Source organism: Erythrolamprus reginae, chromosome 7 (assembly GCF_031021105.1).
Source record: "Erythrolamprus reginae isolate rEryReg1 chromosome 7, rEryReg1.hap1, whole genome shotgun sequence".
Classification (NCBI taxonomy): domain Eukaryota; kingdom Metazoa; phylum Chordata; class Lepidosauria; order Squamata; family Dipsadidae; genus Erythrolamprus; species Erythrolamprus reginae.
Genome location: NC_091956.1, coordinates 70,510,324 through 70,528,020, shown reverse-complemented (window position 1 = coordinate 70,528,020; position 17,697 = coordinate 70,510,324). Strand labels below are relative to the sequence as shown.

The following is a 17,697-nucleotide window of genomic DNA, read 5'->3' as shown; positions in this document are numbered from 1 at the left end:
TGAACTCCAACACTCTGGACATTTTTAAGAGAAGATTGAACTACCACTTGACTGGTGTGCTATAGGGTACCTACTTGGGCAGGGGGTTGAACTTGATGGCCTTCATGGTCCCTTTCAACTCTAACAATCAATCAATCAATCAATCAATCAAATGAAATACAAGTGAAAATCAGCATGTGTTTTTATATATGACAAAATTGAACGGGTCCAAAGACGGGCTACAAGAATGGTGGAAGGTCTGAAGTATAAAACGTATCAGGAAAGACTTAATGAACTCAATCTGTATAGTCTGGAAGACAGAAGGAAAAGGGGGGACATGATCGAAACATTTAAATATGTTAAAGGGTTAAATAGGGTTCAGGAGGGAAGTGTTTTTAACAGGAAAGTGAACACAAGAACAAGGGGACACAATCTGAAGTTAGTTGGGGGAAAGATCAAAGGCAACATGAGAAAGTATTATTTTACTGAAAGAGTAGTAGATCCTTGGAACAAACTTCCAGCAGACGTGGTTGGTAAATCCACAGTAACCGAATTTAAACATGCCTGGGATAAACATATATCCATTGTAAGATAAAATACAGGAAATAGTATAAGGGCAGACTAGATGGACCATGGGGTCTTTTTCTGCCGTCAGTCTTCTATGTTTCTATGTTTCTATATGTACATTAGAGTATAAGAAATAAAAGAAAGTGAAGCTTAACTTGCTTAATATTCCTACCTCCAAAGACTCTTTGCCTCACTTTCTGCTTGTATTTTATTATAACTGCTTTCCCCCTTTCTATTCTCTATTGGTTCAGTATTTATGCTGCAACCTGCATTCACCATTTCATCTAAAGTTAATTATTCTTGCTTATATTTGTATGTTGCCTGATTTCCAACAATTCTGGGCAGCTCGCGCGTAATATAGTTTGGGTATATAAATTTAATAAATAATAAATTTTGGGTATACCAGGGTGACTTGACAAAAAATCACATATAACCTTTCCCTGGTACAAGCTGATAAGGAGGAGAGCCTGCAGTCTAGAGGCTAAGGCCACTGCCTTACAAGGCAGAGGCTGCCGGTTCAAATCCCAGTAAGGGTATGGCTGGCTGATGAGAGCAAATAAGCTCAAAATAGATCTATACTAGTCTCCTTTCCTTTTCATTATCAGCAAAAATATGGTTTACACACACACACACATACACACAAAAACAAAAGAATAAAAGTAGTAAATCCACATAATCCAAGAGGTTTCACTCACTCATGTTCAAAGGCTTGGGGAAAGAGCCAAGTCTTCAAGGTACTTCAAAATTGCAGCAGGGTAGGGACGAGCGGTAGGTTACTCCCGGTTCAGCACAATTCTGTGAACCTGTAGAGCTTGTGGCAGGAGGTTCCACCTATCTAACCGGGATGCATTGCATGCAAGCACACACACAAACCAGTAGCAATGGGTTTTAGAACCCACTACTATAGGGACCATCCAAATGTGTTCCCAGGATTGTGATAGATGATTTAAATGAAAATGTCTTCTTGTGAAGTATCTTTGAAAATGTTCAGAGATACTTCACAAGAAGAGCCCTTCATTCCTCCACTCGAAACAGAATACCCTACGAAACCAGACTTACAATCCTGGGTCTTGAAAGCTTAGAACTACGACGCCTTAAACATGATCTAAGTATTGCCCACAAGATCATATGCTGCAATGTCCTGCCTGTCAAAGACTACTTCAGCTTCAACCACAACAACACAAGAGCACACAACAGATTCAAGCTTAATATTAACCGCTCCAAACTTGACTGTAAAAAATATGACTTTAGTAATTGGGTTGTTGAAGCATGGAACTCATTACCGGACTCTGTAGTATCATCCCCAACCCCCCAACATTTTACCCTTAGACTATCCACGGTTGACCTCTCCAGATTCCTAAGAGGTCAGTAAGGGGCGTACATAAGCGCACTAGAGTGCCTTCCGTCCCCTGTCCTATAGTCTCTCCTATACCTCGTATTTCTTCTCTACTATATCCTCTATAATATTATTATTATTATTATTATTATTATTATTATTATTATTATTATTATTAATTGGATTTGTATGCCGCCCCTCTCCGTAGACTCGGGGCGGCTAACAACAGTGGTAAAAACAACATGTGACAATCCAATACTAAAGCAGCTAAAAACCCTTATTTTAAAACCAATCATACATACACACATACCATACATAAATTGTAGAAGCCTAGGGGGAAAGAATATCTCACTTCCCCCATGCCTGACGACAGAGGTGGGTTTTAAGAAGCTTACGAAAGGCAAGAAGGGTGGGGCTATTCTAATCTCTGGGGGGAGTTGGTTCCAGAGGGCCGGGGCCGCCACAGAGAAGGCTCTTCCCCTGGGTCCCACCAAACGACATTGTTTAGTTGACGGGACCCAGAGAAGGCCCACTCTGTGGGACCTAATTGGTCGCTGGGATTCGTGCGTATTATTGTGTATTGGACAAAATAAATAAATTAAATAAATAAATACATAATTTTTTAAAATTGCGTTAACACCAAGCGTTCCAAGTTTGGATGGACCCGGAGATACTGTGGGAGATAGATTTGAAACAGATATCAAGGCTGTGAAGGGCTTTATAGTTAACAATCAGTACCTTGAAGTATACCCACCAGCAAACTAACAATCAGTGTAGCTCATGAAACAAAACTGTTAGATGAACATACTGCCCATCACTGCCTATGCCATTGCATTATGGACAAGGTTCACGTGGTCTTTAATGCTCCCCCACTAAAGCACATTTCAGTAGATAAACTGAGAGGTAATGAGGGCATGGTGACTATATGAAGGGCCTGTCATCTAAGGACACAATTTGTGCACCAGATCAATGAGCAGGAACTGTCAATCCAGGAAGACCCCAGATTGTACAATATTTTTATACATCAAAAGTTTAGGATTAATGGAGGAAGAATGATAAGGGAAAAGATTTTAGGTGGCAACCATACAGAGTGTACAATTACCCGCATACAAAATGTAACACCTGGACAACATAGAACTGAATTGAAACTTTACAAATCTTTCAAATCATGTCATGAATGTAGACTAACAGCCATGCTCTCTGTCAATCTACATCATGCCAGGCTGTCATTCTGAGTCAGTATAAATGAAAACAGCTTCTTACGCAATACTGCTAGTGCACAATCTCATAAGGGAGAGATGCCAAGTTATTTACAAAATGAGAGACTCCAGTTTTTCCCCTGATAGAAATAGAAGGGTTGGTCATTTAGAACATGAAACAGGACTCAGCAGCATAGCAATAGCACTTAGAATTATATACTGTTTTACGGTGCTTGAGGATTGTGATAGAACTCCAGTTGTTTGGCAATATCTTTGATTTGTTTCATGGATTAGGCTCCTTTTTTTACATATGTACTGTTCTGATCAAAATACTGGTGAAGATACAAAAAACTGGCAATCACAAACACCCTATTGTTCCATCCTACCTGTTGTGATTCAGCCTGAGGCTGCTCAGGGACCAGCTGTGTCTCTGCTGGCTCCATGCCCGGAGGAGGATGACAGCGCAGAGGAGGGGGCTGAACAGTCAGATGGGGGAGAGGAGAGTCAGGAATGGGATGAAGGAGAACAGCATGAGAGCCCCGGGGGGGGGGGCTCTCCCCAGCCAGTAGCTTGGAGTCATTAGGTGATGACGCACAAGCTGTCATTGACATGAGACAGAGACGTTCAGAGCAACGAAAGGAGCAGTTAAAGAAATATTATCACCACTGAATTAGAAACAGCTGGGTTTGGGTGTGGTCCTCATCAGCAGGGTTTAAAAGGCAGGCAAGGCCTTGAAGCCATGTGGAGTGTTATCAATTGGAGTTGTGGTGACCTGTTTTGATTCTCAGCGTCTCTGATCTTGGCTTGTGGCCCCGCAGTCTGGAAGAGTCGTGGGAGGCGTCTGTTTGCTATCTACAGCTTCGTCTTGGCAGCAAGAATCTGGTATTGCTCCATGGACTATTCCCTTCGTGTATATATTTGAAGTTCCAGAGTTTTTCCTGTTTGTAAGGACATTTTCTGTTACCTGTGTTTTCCTTGAATTATATAAACTGCCTTTGCCTTTTACCAGTGTGTCTGGCTTCTCTTTTTGGGTTGGTATTGGCTTCTGGAGTGACCCAGACAGAACACTACCTATCTATATTCCATGCCAATTTCCTCTCATCCCCATTTCTCAAAAACTTCTATTTAGATCTAATTCCTGTACCTTACCAGGACAGAGGATTCACTTTCTCTCATAGTTGTGTGTTATTTCAGTAGGACTTTTAGCAGAGGCTTAAAACCCATTTACCAGTTCAAACGGGGGGGGAAAGAATCATTGGGAATAAATTCCATATAAAATTGACCAAATCACAAGACATTGAATTTTTGAAAAAAATTGAAATACTTGGGGTTTCAGTGGAATACAGTTGCTGCCATAATAATGCAGGGTTAACTTTAATTAATTACCAAAATTGGAGTAAGCTATTTTTAATTTACAGAAGTACCTAAGAAAAATTAAATTGTAACTGGACAGATTCCCTAAACAAACAGTTAGGGATCTGAACATCCTCAACATGGGAAAAGTTACCTTGTTCAATAATAATATAAAGGATTGCAGATATTTATAATCTCATTACCAAGAATTCAATTCAATTCAAGAAAGCCAATGCTTTTGTTCTGTCTGGGTCACTCCAGAAGCAAATACCAACCCAAAAAGAGAAGCCAGACACACTGGTAAAAGGCAAAGGCAGTTTTATAAAATTCAAGAAAAACACAGGTAACAGAAAATGTCCTTACAAACAGGAAAATGCTGTCTCTTCAGATATATCCACGAAGGCAAAGGTCCATGCAGCAATACAGAATTCTTGCTGCCAAGCCGAGGCTGTAGATAGCAGACCTACACCTCCCACGGGTCTTCCAAAGCTGCTGGGCCACAAGCCAGGAACAGAGACGCCGAGAAACAAGACAGGATAACGCAACTCCAAACTGATAACACTCCACATGGCTTCAAGGGCTTGCCTACCTTTTAAACCCTGCTGAGGACCACACCCAAACCCAGCTGTTCCTAATTCAGTGCTGATAATACTTCTTTAATTGCTCCTTTCTTTGATCTGACCGTCTCTGTCGCATGTCAATGATGGCTTGAGCGTCATCACCTAATGACTCCAAACTACTGGCTGGGGAGAGCTGTTCTCCTTCATCCCATTCCTGATTTTCCTCTCCCCCGTCCGACTGTTTAGCCCCCTCTTCTTCGCTGTCCTCCTCCTCCGGGCATGGAGCCAGCAGAGACACAGCCAGTCCCTGAGCAGCTCAGGCTGAACCACAACAGGTTTCACCCAAAATTTAAAGATAGGTAGGGGAGATTAGAATTTCTTCTACCAGCAACAAGCAAGACATCTTAAATTTGTTTGCTAAAGTTTGCATCTGACTGAAATTCTGAAATAAATCTTTCTTCATCCCTTTATTTATTTTTTCTTCTTTTCCCTTTTCTAAAGTGAATCTCTCTCATTCTCTCTCCCCCCCAAAAGAACACAAACATACACAATTTCTTGATAGTCATAAAATTATGCACATATAAGTCTTATGCACAAAAAGCTTTTAACATAAATTAAAATAATAACTAAGGGTACTTTTATAATATATATTATAATTTATTTTATTTGAGGATAGTAGGACCACATCTAAGATTTTGACATTCATTTTATATAACTCAATTTATCTCCTTGTACACTACATCATTTCTTAGTTTCTGAGTTATTGTTTCAATAAGCATAGATGCAAATCATTTACGTGATATTTTTATACTGACATATATTATACTAACATAGAATGTATGTTTATCACATCGCATAGAACCTGACCAGGATTGACATAATTCAGATGGCAAGAACCTTATATCCTATTGCATTTCTGTTTTTTCATTAGCTCAAGAGAATAAAATAAAATATGGGATTAACATATCCACCACTTCCTAAAGAAATTTTCTTTATACAACTGGGCTTTGTACAATTCTCATGAATGTCAATGGGTAGGAAAACTACCCAGAATAATGTTCCTAACTTTATTCCTTCTATTGATCAATATATTGTGCCTTATTAATTACTAGGTACAGTGATACCTTGTCTTATGGACTTAATTGGTTCCGGGATGAGTTTCGTAAGGTGAAAAGTTCATAAGATGAAGCAGTGTTTCCCATAAGAATCAATGGAAAAGTGATTAATGTGTGCAAGCCCAAAATTCACCCCTTTTGCCAGCCGAAGCACCCCTTTTTGCGCTGCTGGGATTCCCCTGAGGCTACCCTCCATGGGAAACCCCACCTCCGGACTTCCATGTTTTTGCGATGCTGCACGGGAATCCCAGCAGGGGAATCCCAGCAGCACAAAAATGGGCACTTCGCTGGCAAAGGAAGTCCGGAGGTGGGGTTTCCCAGAGAGGGGAGCCTCAGGGGAATCCCAGCAGTGCAAAAATGGGTGTTTCGCTGGCAATGGAAGTCCGGAGGTGGGGTTTCCCAGCAAGGGGAGCCTTCATGTGGCAACAGAAGTCCGGAGGTGGGGTTTCCCAGAGAGAGGAGCCTCAGCGAAATTGCAGCATCGCAAGAACACTGAAGTCCTCGAAACCCCACCTCCAGACTTCAGGATTCCCCTGCAGCATTGCAAAAACATGGAAGTCCAGAGGTGGGGTTTCCCATGGAGAGGAGCCTCAGGGGAATCCCAGCAGCGCAAAAACGGGTGCTTCTTTGGCAATGGAAGTCCAGAGGTGGGGTTTCCCAGCGAGGGGAGCCTTCGCCTGGCAACAGAAGTCCGGAGGTGGGGCATCCCAGTGGCGGTGGCGGGTTCATAAAGTGAAAATAATTTGGAAGAAGAGGCAAAAAAATCTTAAACCCCGGGTTCGTATCTCGAAAAGTTCGTATGATGAGAGGTTCGTAAGACAAGGTATCACTGTATATAAGTATTATTAATAACTTTAAAACAAATGCTTTAGAAGATAGTAGTAGTGGGCTTTGTAAAATCATGTTATGGAGACATTGTTTATTTGGCACATTCTCGTAAAAAAAGAGGACACAATGAACTGCATAAAAAACTGTGTCAAAATTACAGAATAGGGCCCTTGGTAACTAGAGTAATATTTCTTCAACAAATCAAATGTGGTTTTCTCAGCTTACATGAATATACAGTAGCTATTACCTTATATTTAACCTCAAAACAAACACAAACTCACTGTAGGGATATGAAGACCATATTGTATCTGTGTAGTCTGCAGAGATTTTCTTCACACAGTTTTCTGTGCTGAAATATATGATACACTTGAAAGCTAAGGAGATTGTTTCTGAATAGACATCACAAAGGTTGATTACATTCGTATATCACTTAGGTCAACCCTGCAGGCTATTATTCCATTAGTTGTGCTTGTCCACTTCTGCATTGTCAGAAAGTTGATCATTTAATACCAAATACCCATATACAATGTTAAAACGGTAAGACATGCTTTAAAAGAAGCACAAGACCATATATTTAAAAACTTTTAAAATAATAGCTGTTTCGGTTGCATCTTTAAACATATGTATTTTTTTAGAAAAAATATTGCTTCCCCCTTTTTTTTTTAACATTTCCATTTTACAAAAACAACTCAAATTGGTCAAAAGTGGCGCAGCAGGTAGAGTGCTGTACTGCAGGCCACTGAAGCTGACTGTAGATCTGAAGGTCAGCAGTTCAAATCTCATCACCGGCTCAAGGTTGACTCAGCCTTCCATCCTTTCAAGGTGGGTAAAACGAGGACCCAGATTGTGGGGGCAATATGCTGGCTCTGTTAAAAAGTGCTATTGACAACATGTTGCAAGCCGCCCTGAGTCTAAGGAGAAGGGCGGCATAAAAATTGAATGAATGAATGAATGGATGGATGGATGGATGGATGGATGGATGGATGGATGAATGAATGAATGAATGAATGAATGAATGAATGAATGAATGGATAAATAAATTGCTAGGTTTGAAGAACCTTTATATTTTAGTCTATAAGGAGTTGAAATGTGAGTTGAACACTCTAGAAATCCTGAAGGCTATAAGTGCTGTCGAAGTCTACAAAACTATTGAAGCAGGACGGAATGATTAAAACCAAATACAGGTGATTCTGAAGAGAGCAGAGCAGAGATTTGTAATTTGCAACTTTAGAAAATATTAAAATGTTGGATTTTTAGTCCTGAGGCTGGAAAGCACTAGAGGCACAAATTCTGAAAGCCAGTAGGTTACTGCTGCTGCTCCCACTAAGGAGCTGTTGCCACTGAAAAATATTTTTCAATGAAGCTTTTTATTGGTGAATCCCAATACAAAATTTACAAAATCAGCCAAAATCAGGAAAAATTATTTTAAAGCTATACAATCATTTTAATTCCTCATAGATTTCTCTAAGTGTTGCTTAGGAAATACCTTTTATGGCAACCAAGAGAGTGAAAGCAGATAACTTGTGCATTTTATATACAGTACATAAAACAATTCTTTTCACTGTTTTGCTCAACTGCTTATCAGGACAAATTTCTAGAATCTGCTGCTATTTATCTATCTATCTATCTATCTATCTATCTATCTGTCTATCATCTATCTATCTATTTATTTGATTTGTATGCTGCCCCTCTCCATAGACTCTTCCTTTTATAGTTGGGTTTTTGCTCCATCAACCTCACATACATGATATGATTGTAGTTACAGAATTGAAGGATAGAGTTCTTGACTGAGGGACAAAAATATCCAAGAACAACTCTTATTTGGATTAGTGAGCTAGACTTTATGAAGCTCAGCAGGAAATCAATTCAGTTTAGCATATACACAAAAAACAAGTTATTCCTTACAACAGTGTTTTTCAACCGGGGTGCCGTGGCACACTAGTCAGGAGACATGGTCAGGTGTGCTGCGAAGCTCAGAGAGAGAAAGAAAACAAGAGAAAGAAAGAAAGAAAGAGAAAGAGAGAAAGAAAACAAGAGAAAGAAAGAAAGAGAAAGAGAGAAAGAAAACAAGAGAAAGAAAGAGAAAGAGAGAAAGAAAACAAGAGAAAGAGAGAAAGAAAACAAGAGAAAGAAAGAAAGAAAGAGAAAGAGAGAAAGAAAACAAGAGAGCAAGCAAGAAAAAGAGAGAGCAAGAAAGAAAGCAAGAGAGAGAAAGAAAGCAAGAGAGAGAGAAAGAAAGCAAGAGAGAGAAAGAAAGAAAGAGAAAGAGAACAAGAGAGAAAGAAAACAAGAGAAAGAAAGAGCAAGAGAGAAAGAGAACAAGAGAGAAAGAAAGCAAGAGAGAGAGCAAGAAAAAAAGCAAGAGAGAGAAAGAAAGAAAGAAAGCAAGAGAGAGAAAGAAAGCAAGAGAGAAAGAACAAGAGAGAAAGAAAGAAAGAAAGAGAGCAAGAAAGAAAGAGAGAGAGAGGGAGGGAGGGAAGGTGGGTGAGAAAAACAGAGGGAGGTAGGGAGGGAGAGAGAAAGAGAGCAAAAAAGAGAAAAGAAGGAAGAGAGAAAAAAAGAGGAAGGGAGAGAAAGAGGGAGAGAGAAATAGAGCGAAAGGGAGGAAGAGAGAGAATTTTTTTGTCCAAGCTTTTTTTAGCCCCCCCCCCAACTGTGCCCCATGGTTTTGTAAATGTAAAAAATGTGCCGCGGCTCAAAAAAGGTTGAAAATCACTGCCTTACAAGATTGTTCCTTACTAGATACATTTTGCCAAATGTTAATCAAGCTTCAATTTCATCTCTTTGCAGTATGTTATTAAACTTCTTGACAGTGAGTGAAGGTACACTAGTTAGATGTTTCAACAAAAAATATGGGTGCTAGTCAAATCAAAATTTGCCTTGACCTTTTCTGCACCATTTCTGCATTTTGTTTTTTTAATTTTAGGTTCTTTTTTATTTATTTCCTATAGTCCCAGAGCTGCACTAAGAATTTCACTGTTTTTTCTTATGTCAACTCTTCACTGGTGTCAGCTCTTTTGACTGGTTTACTCTAGTTGTTCCCGTTTCTGGCTTGCTAAAAACTGATTTGACTGAAATTGAAGATTCTCAGTTTTCAAGGGTTCTAATGCCACAACCCGTTAATACAGTACCTCATATTGTGGTGATTCCCAACCATAAGTCTAGTGCCAATTCTACCAACAGAGCTTTAAGCTGATTGGCAGGAAAGTCAAAGGAACACCCCCACTGTAAACGCCTGATTGGTCGAATTGTAAAAATATATTCCAAGGCACCAGAATAAAAGCTTTAGTTCCTAACACCATCGGAAATTTGTCTTTTCCCATGGTCTTAGGTGACTCCTGTGAAATGATCGTTCGACCCCCCCAAAACGGTCCCAACTCCTAGATTGAGAACCACTGGGCTATGGCATACAATACAAGCTTTGTATCTATTGGTCTTCCTGGCTATAGCTGTTATTTGCTCTTTATTTGTTATTATCTCCATTCCACCCTTTCTAGGAGATACAGTGATACCTTGTCTTACAAACTTAATTGGTTCGGGGATGAGGTTCTTAAGGTGAAAAGTTTGTAAGACGAAACAATGTTTCCCATAGGAATCAATGGAAAAGCGATTAATGCGTGAAAGCCCAAAATTCACCCCTTTTGCCAGCCGAAGCACCCGTTTTTGCACTGCTGGGATTCCCCTGAGGCTCCCCTCCATAGGAAACCCCACCTCCGGACCTCTGTGTTTTTGCAATGCTGCGATTTCACTGAGGCTCCCCTCGCTGGGAAACCCCATCTCTGGACTTCCGTTGCCAGCGAAATGCCCGTTTTTGCGCTGCTGGGATTCCCCTGCTGGGATTCCCTTGCAGCTTCACAAAAACACGGAAGTCCGGAGGTGGGGTTTCCCATGGAGGGGAGCCTCAGGGTGAATCCCAGCAGCGCAAAAATGGGTGATTTGCTGGCAACGGAAGTCCGGAGGCGGGGCATCCCAGCGGCGGCAGTGGGTTTGTAAGGTGAAAATAGTTTGTAAGAAGAGGCAAAAAAATCTTAAACCCCGGGTTTGTATCTCGAAAAGTTTGTATGACGAGGCGTTTGTAAGATGAGGTATCACTGTATTTCTTAATAAGGTATTTTTTGGTCTTCTTCAGCTTCTTTTCTTTCATTTCTTCCAGGTTGCTTACATCTATTCAATCTGCTCCATTTCTGAAGTACATTTATCTGTTTGTTGCTTTGAGCATTCCTGTCCATTTGGATAGAGCATTTCAGGTTATTGCAAATTAACCTCAATAGCTCAGTAACTACTTTGAAGAAGGACTTTTTGCCATTTCAAATGAAATAGTACTTACCATGCACTCTAACAGTTCTATACCTTTTTCAGCACTATTAAAATATACCATCACAAGTGTTATACACTCTTTGCTTTATATAAAGAATATTATTGGTTTGAAACATGGCACAAATATTTTTATTATATTTGTTTTCTTGAATAACTGGTTTCCACACAGGGTTTTTTAAAAAAAGAAAACAAGTTCAGGAGTTTATTGTTTAAATGCTTTTCTTGTTACTTGAAAAAGAAGAATTTCTCCTTTCCCAGATCTCAAAGAGCCCAAACATTTTTTTTTCTTTCCATTTATTTCACAGCAATTCTGTAAAATAATTATGTTGCGATACTGTGACAGTCCCAAAATCACTCAATAAGCTTTTGACACAGTTTTGTCCTGAATTTGAGTCTTCTCTATTGTTTTTCAAAACATTAACCACTTCACAAACTGGTCTTAAGAATGTATTATTTTTAATGTATTAGTTATTAGTAAAAATTATAGCTGACTACTAACACTAGGAGTTATTTTTAAATCAGTTCAACAGTAATACTGACAAGTTAAAGTTTTATTGGTCTACAATTGATTCATATGAGAAGTGACCTCTTGTTTATACTCCCCATTATGGAGTATAACTACCACTAAAAGATATTATTTTCATCACCTCGAGGCTCGACTACTGTAACTCTCTCTACATGGGGCTACCTTTGAAAAGTGTTCGGAAACGTCAGATCGTGCAGAATGCAGCTGCGAGAGCAATCATGGGCTTTCCCAAATACGCCCATGTCACACCAACACTCCGCAGTCTGCATTGGTTGCCGATCAGTTTCTGGTCACAATTCAAAGCGTTGGTTATGACCTATAAAGCCCTTCATGGCACCGGACCAGAATATCTCCGGGACCACCTTCTGCCGCACGAATCCCAGTGACCAGTTAGGTCCCACAGAGTTGGCCTTCTCCGGGTCCCGTCAACTAAACAATGTTGTTTGGCGGGACCCAGGGGAAGAGCCTTCTCTGTGGCGGCCCCGACCCTTTGGAACCAACTCCCCCCAGATATCAGAGTTGCCCCTACCCTCCTAGCCTTTCGTAAGCTCCTTAAAACCCACCTCTGCCGTCAGGCGTGGGGGAATTGAGACTTTCCCTTCCCCCTAGGCTTATAAAATTTATGCATGGTATGTCAGTATGTATGATTGGTTTCTTAAATTGGGGTTTTAAATTAACTTAAATATTAGATTTGTTTACATTGTATTATTATTGCTGTGAGCCGCCCCGGGTCTGCGGAGAGGAGCGGCATACAAATCTGATTAATAAATAATAAATAAATAAATAAATAAATGCTTAGGTGAATCTTTGTTGCATTAATTCAAACAGTGAATAGAAAACCTTAACCGTTTATTGGAATAATAAATATAAGCTTATTAATTATATTTTATGACAAGTGCACAAATATTTTCTGCTTAATGTATAATGTTATCTTTTTCATAATTTAATAAATTATTTTTAGAACTAAAGATTCTTAAGCTTGAATTCAACCAATTTAATTACAATAGTTTACTATTGTCATGGCAGTTGCACGCAGGCATGATTATAATATTTGCATAAATTTTATATCTTCACCGAATTGTGTTCAAAATATGATCTGTCTAGAAAGAGTGGAATAAATAAATATATGTATCTGATGAAAGATATATACTAATAATGATGTAAATACTTTTACTTGATGTAATATGTTGCCCCGAATTATCTCAGTGTTTCTAAAATAACTTGTATTGCAGAAGATGGATTTTGAATCAGTTTGATAACCTTGAATTTATTTATTTTATTTATTTTATTTATTGGATTTATATGCCACCCCTCTCTGAAGACTCGGGGCGGCTAACAGCAATCATAAAATAGTGTACAATAGTAATCCAATACTAAAAACAAATTAAAGACCCCTTAATATAAAAAAACAAACATACATACAAACAGACATACCATGCATAAAATTGTAAAGGCCTAGGGGGAAAAGGAATCTTAATTCCCCCATGCCTGGCGGCAGAGGTGGGTTTTAAGTAGCTTACGAAAGGCAAGGAGGGTTGGGGCAATTCTAATCTCTGGGAGGAGTTGGTTCCAGAGGGCCGGGGCCGCCACAGAGAAGGCTCTTCCCCTGGGTCCCGCCAGGCGGCATTGTTTAGTTGACGGGACCCGGGTCTTCAAAAAAAACCCTATATGACTGTGACATTCCTTTCATTTTTCACTGATCTGCTTTTAATTGAATGTGATGAAGGCTGTTGGAAGAAATACCTTATAAGAGGCTTAAACAAATAATGACAAATGAAATCTTGATTTTAAAAAAAAAATTAAACTGTACAGGAACAGCATTGGTCTGGAAGGGGTATAGTCACCATGCAATTTACTTAGGTAGATGTTACTAATCTACATATTTTTAATTTTTTAGATACCCAACAAGAAGAAAATAATGAAGTTAATGGCTACAATCCAACATCTGAAGCAACTATCTGGTACAATATTTTGTATATATCTTGCTCTATATCCAAAATACATTTTATAGTTAATGCTTGCGGAAATAATATAGTCTGGCCTTTCTTCAAATGTTCTTTCATTATATTTGTGTTGCATCCAAGGAAATTTTACTCTTGATGAAATGATATTAATGTATTTTAAAAACAAGAGTTTTTCACAGTTTAAAAGCTAAATGATTAATTACATTTCGCTCTTTTTTTCATTTTGCAGAATCTATTGAAGAGTTTCTAAAGCTGATGAATGAATATAAGGAGATGCTGGTTTAAACTTATCTTGAAATGTTAAAATAAGACTAAATAAATAGACTAATCAAATGAATATTTTAATATGTCTAGCTTTTGTATCCATAATCTTCAAAATTAAACAATAAATAAAAAGCACCAAAAACATATTTATAAACGTAGTAGACTTTCCATCCTTTGTAGTTAAATAACTGCTCTAATTCCTATTAAAATAAACTAATATATTAAAATTCAATATCTGATATAACTAATATTTATAGTTTTGTTCCATGCTTTTTAATTTCATTTATTAAAATCATAATTGAGTGATATTATTAACGAAATTAATAGCTTTTCTTATATATATTTCAGTTTTTAAAAATCTCTAATTTATTTTTTGTCAGGTGTCTTTTCACAAATCCATGTTGGCTTTTGGTTATTACTTTGTTTGCTTCTAGGTTTTTGCTGATTCATTGCTTGATTATCTTTTCCAAAATATTCCCTGATCTTGAGGTCAGGCTGATAAGTCTGTAGTTTCCTAGATTAATCCCCCCCCCTTTTTTTTGAAGATGGAAACTTCATCAGCCCTTTTCCAGTCCGCTAGCAATTCCCTAGCGCTCCACAATCTTTGAAAGGTATATTTCAGTGGTTCTGAGATCACATCTGCCAGTTCAGAGATGGGTTTTCTAACTTACCTCGCTGCTGGTTCACCTCCTCCCCTGCTATGTGTCTGTGCCTTGTGGGCACACAGGCTTTGTGTGCGCATATATGTGCAGTGTAAAAGAACCCATTTTTTAAAAGTTGAGAACAAAATGGCGACACATGCGCAGTGCCAGAAACTTGACTTCTGCATATGCACGGAAGGAAAAATATCCCCCCCCCAATTTAAAAATTATTTACAAAGATGGCAGCGCTCATAGACCAGCACTGACTGATTTGGTTTGATGATATTATGGTGACATCACCAGCGGGTCACTACCAATTTGGGCAAATCAGTCCAAACCGGGAGGACCCCACCTCTGTGCCAGTTCCTTCAGAAATTTGGGGTGTAATCAGGGGTGGGCCTCAAACCGGGAATGCCAGTCTGGTGACAGAAATGGAGCGCATAGGTTTGCTCCATTGCCGTGCGGTGTGCACGTGCCATGCACGATTCCAGTAAAAATTACCGAGGTTTTGCTGCCACACATGCGCGGAATCAAAGAAACCAGCAATTTTTGCTGCCAGAAAGAGATTTTGGTTGTTGCACATGCGCAGCAGCCAAATCTTGCTGCTGCATCTAGAGCGGCAGCTGGGGCCTGGACTTTGATCTCCTGGGCCGTAGGAGAGATGCCTGTAGCGCAGGAGAGTACAGAGCAAGCCGCCTGGCCAGAATTGGGACCACTCGGTCTGCTCCCTGTGCCATGGCCCCTGCAGGAGGTGAGCACCGGAGAAAGGTAAGCAGGGGCGAGGGGTGCAGCAGGGCGAGCGGCAGGGGGACCAAGGGTGACGGCAGTGATGGGCTACCAAAATTTTTACTACCACTCTGTGAGCATGGCTTATGCATTTGTTTCAACATATTTCAGTGCAAATTGGTTGCTCTGGGGTGGAGCTCCAAATTTTGCTACCGGAACTGCATTCCTGACTGTTCCCGTAGGAGCCCAAGAAGGGCGCGGCAGGGTGAATGGCGGGGGGAGCGAGGGCAAGGAGCGTGGCAGGGCAAGTGGCAGGGGAGCGAGGGTGAGGTCCACGGCAGGGCAAGTGGCGTGGAGAGTGAGGGCAAGGGGCACAGCAGGGTGAGCGGCAGGGAGCGAAGGGCGCAGCAGGGCAAGTGGTGGGGGGAGCAAGGGTGAGGGCCACCACAGGGCAAGTGGTGGGGGGAGTGAGGGCCATGGCAGGGGGAGCGTTGGGGGGAGTAGGGACAAGCGGCTGTTACTTACCGGTTTCCAGGCCTTTTTGCTTCTGCGCATGCACGAAGCAAAAAATCCTCTGAAATTGCGCAAGTGCACATCATCACGTATGATTTGGCTTCTGTGCATGCAGAAGTTGTCAGGAACCTGTTTGATCTTCCACTTGGTGCAGAGTTTGTCTCCCAGTTGATGTCAGGGTAGTTAAAATCCCCCATTACTATTGTGATGTGCTTCCTACATAGCTTAGTTAGCTGACTAGCAAAAAAGTTCCTTTGTTTGGTTGGGTGGCCTATAGTTTAGACCTATGACAATGTCACACACACACCTAATGTCACACACACACACCTTTCTTTTTTTACATTGACCCAAATTCATTCAAGGCAGTTTTCATCATTGTTGTGCTCTATTTCTGTAGAGATGTAATTACTGTTATTTCTTATATATAGTGCAACTCCACCACTTCGTTTATTTGGTCTATTTGTTTTAAATAATTTATATCCTTCTAGCTATACATTCCATTTGTGGGCTTCATCCCACCAATATTACATCTGCCCTCATTTATTTGAATTTCTAATTCACCCTGGTTATATCTCATACTCTGTGCATTGATATAGAGACATTTGAGTCCATTTTGACTGACCCGTATTTCCTAACCTATGTTGTCCCGTAGCCTTACCACCTGTTTAATTAGTGCACGTGGTATGGCACTCACTATTAAATGCTTGTTTTTGCTTGACAGCAAATTGATATTCTTACCTGCATAAATATCTATGTTACATGCACTGATAACCCTATTAATTTTAAATTGCTGGGGACTGCAATAATTAATTCTGCAGTAATTAATTTTCTATCCCCGCTGTTCTGTTTAAATGTTTATCTAGAAAAATTTCTGAATTTAATGCCAAGTAATTCACTCCCTTGTTTTGACAGATGCAAACTATCTCTTTTGTACAGTTTTTCATTGGACCAGCTGCAGACATGACTAATACAGTGGTCCCTCGATTTTCGCGGGTTCGAACTTCGCGAAACGGCTATACCACGGTTTTTCAAAAATATTAATTAAAAAATACTTTGCTGTTTTTTCCCCTTTACCATGGTTTTTCCCACCTGATGACATCATACATCATCGCCAAACTTTCGTCCGCTTTTAATAAATATATTTTTAATAAACTTTAATAAATAAACATGGTGAGTAATAATCTAAATGATTGCTAAGGGAATGAGAAATTGCAGTTTAGGGGTTTAAAGTGTTAAGGGAAGGCTTGTGATACTGTTCATAGCCAAAAATAGTATATTTACTTCCACATCTCTACTTCGCGGAAATTCGACTTTCGCGGGCAGTCTCGGAATGCATCCCCTGCGAAAATCGAGGGAACACTGTATAACCAAAGCCTTCCCTTTTATACCATTCCTTTAGCCACATATTAAACTCCGCTATACACTGGCCTTTTCCTTTTGGTTTCCTTTTTGAATTAAGTCCTTTGTGGCATATGTTTTGTGTTGATGGATGAATGTCCATCCTATGAATTTATCTTGTATGATATTTAATTAGGTTTGTTTTGTTACATTGTGAGCAGTCAGGGTCATTTGAGAGTCAGGCAGGTCCTTAAATAAATACTGAAGGATTTTTACAAACCCTGCTACGGATTTAGCATAGTCTTGAGATTGATAGAGGTTCCTGCATGATAATTGTATTTATTACTAAAAGTCCCTTCTATTATTGCTGGAAGGCAGATGTGCACGCGTCACGCACATGTGCAGTGCAAAAAAAAATAATCATTTTTTTTAAAAAAGCCAAAAACAAGATGATGACACAGGCACAGTGCT

At 39.8% G+C, this 17,697-nt stretch overlaps 1 protein-coding gene across 2 annotated transcripts in view; it reads left to right on the top strand.

Moving 5' to 3' along the window:
* Window positions 1-14,150, top strand: part of TTC29 (tetratricopeptide repeat domain 29) — a 110,232-nt gene extending 96,082 nt beyond the window's left edge. For both annotated transcript variants that reach the window (XM_070757775.1, XM_070757774.1), the window contains exons 11-12: window positions 13,678-13,741; window positions 13,974-14,150. In XM_070757775.1, the coding sequence (XP_070613876.1) occupies window positions 13,678-13,741; window position 13,974 (65 nt within the window). In that variant the 3' untranslated portion in view covers window positions 13,975-14,150. The remainder of the gene's footprint in view (window positions 1-13,677; window positions 13,742-13,973) is intronic.
* Window positions 14,151-17,697: the final 3,547 nt, after the last annotated feature.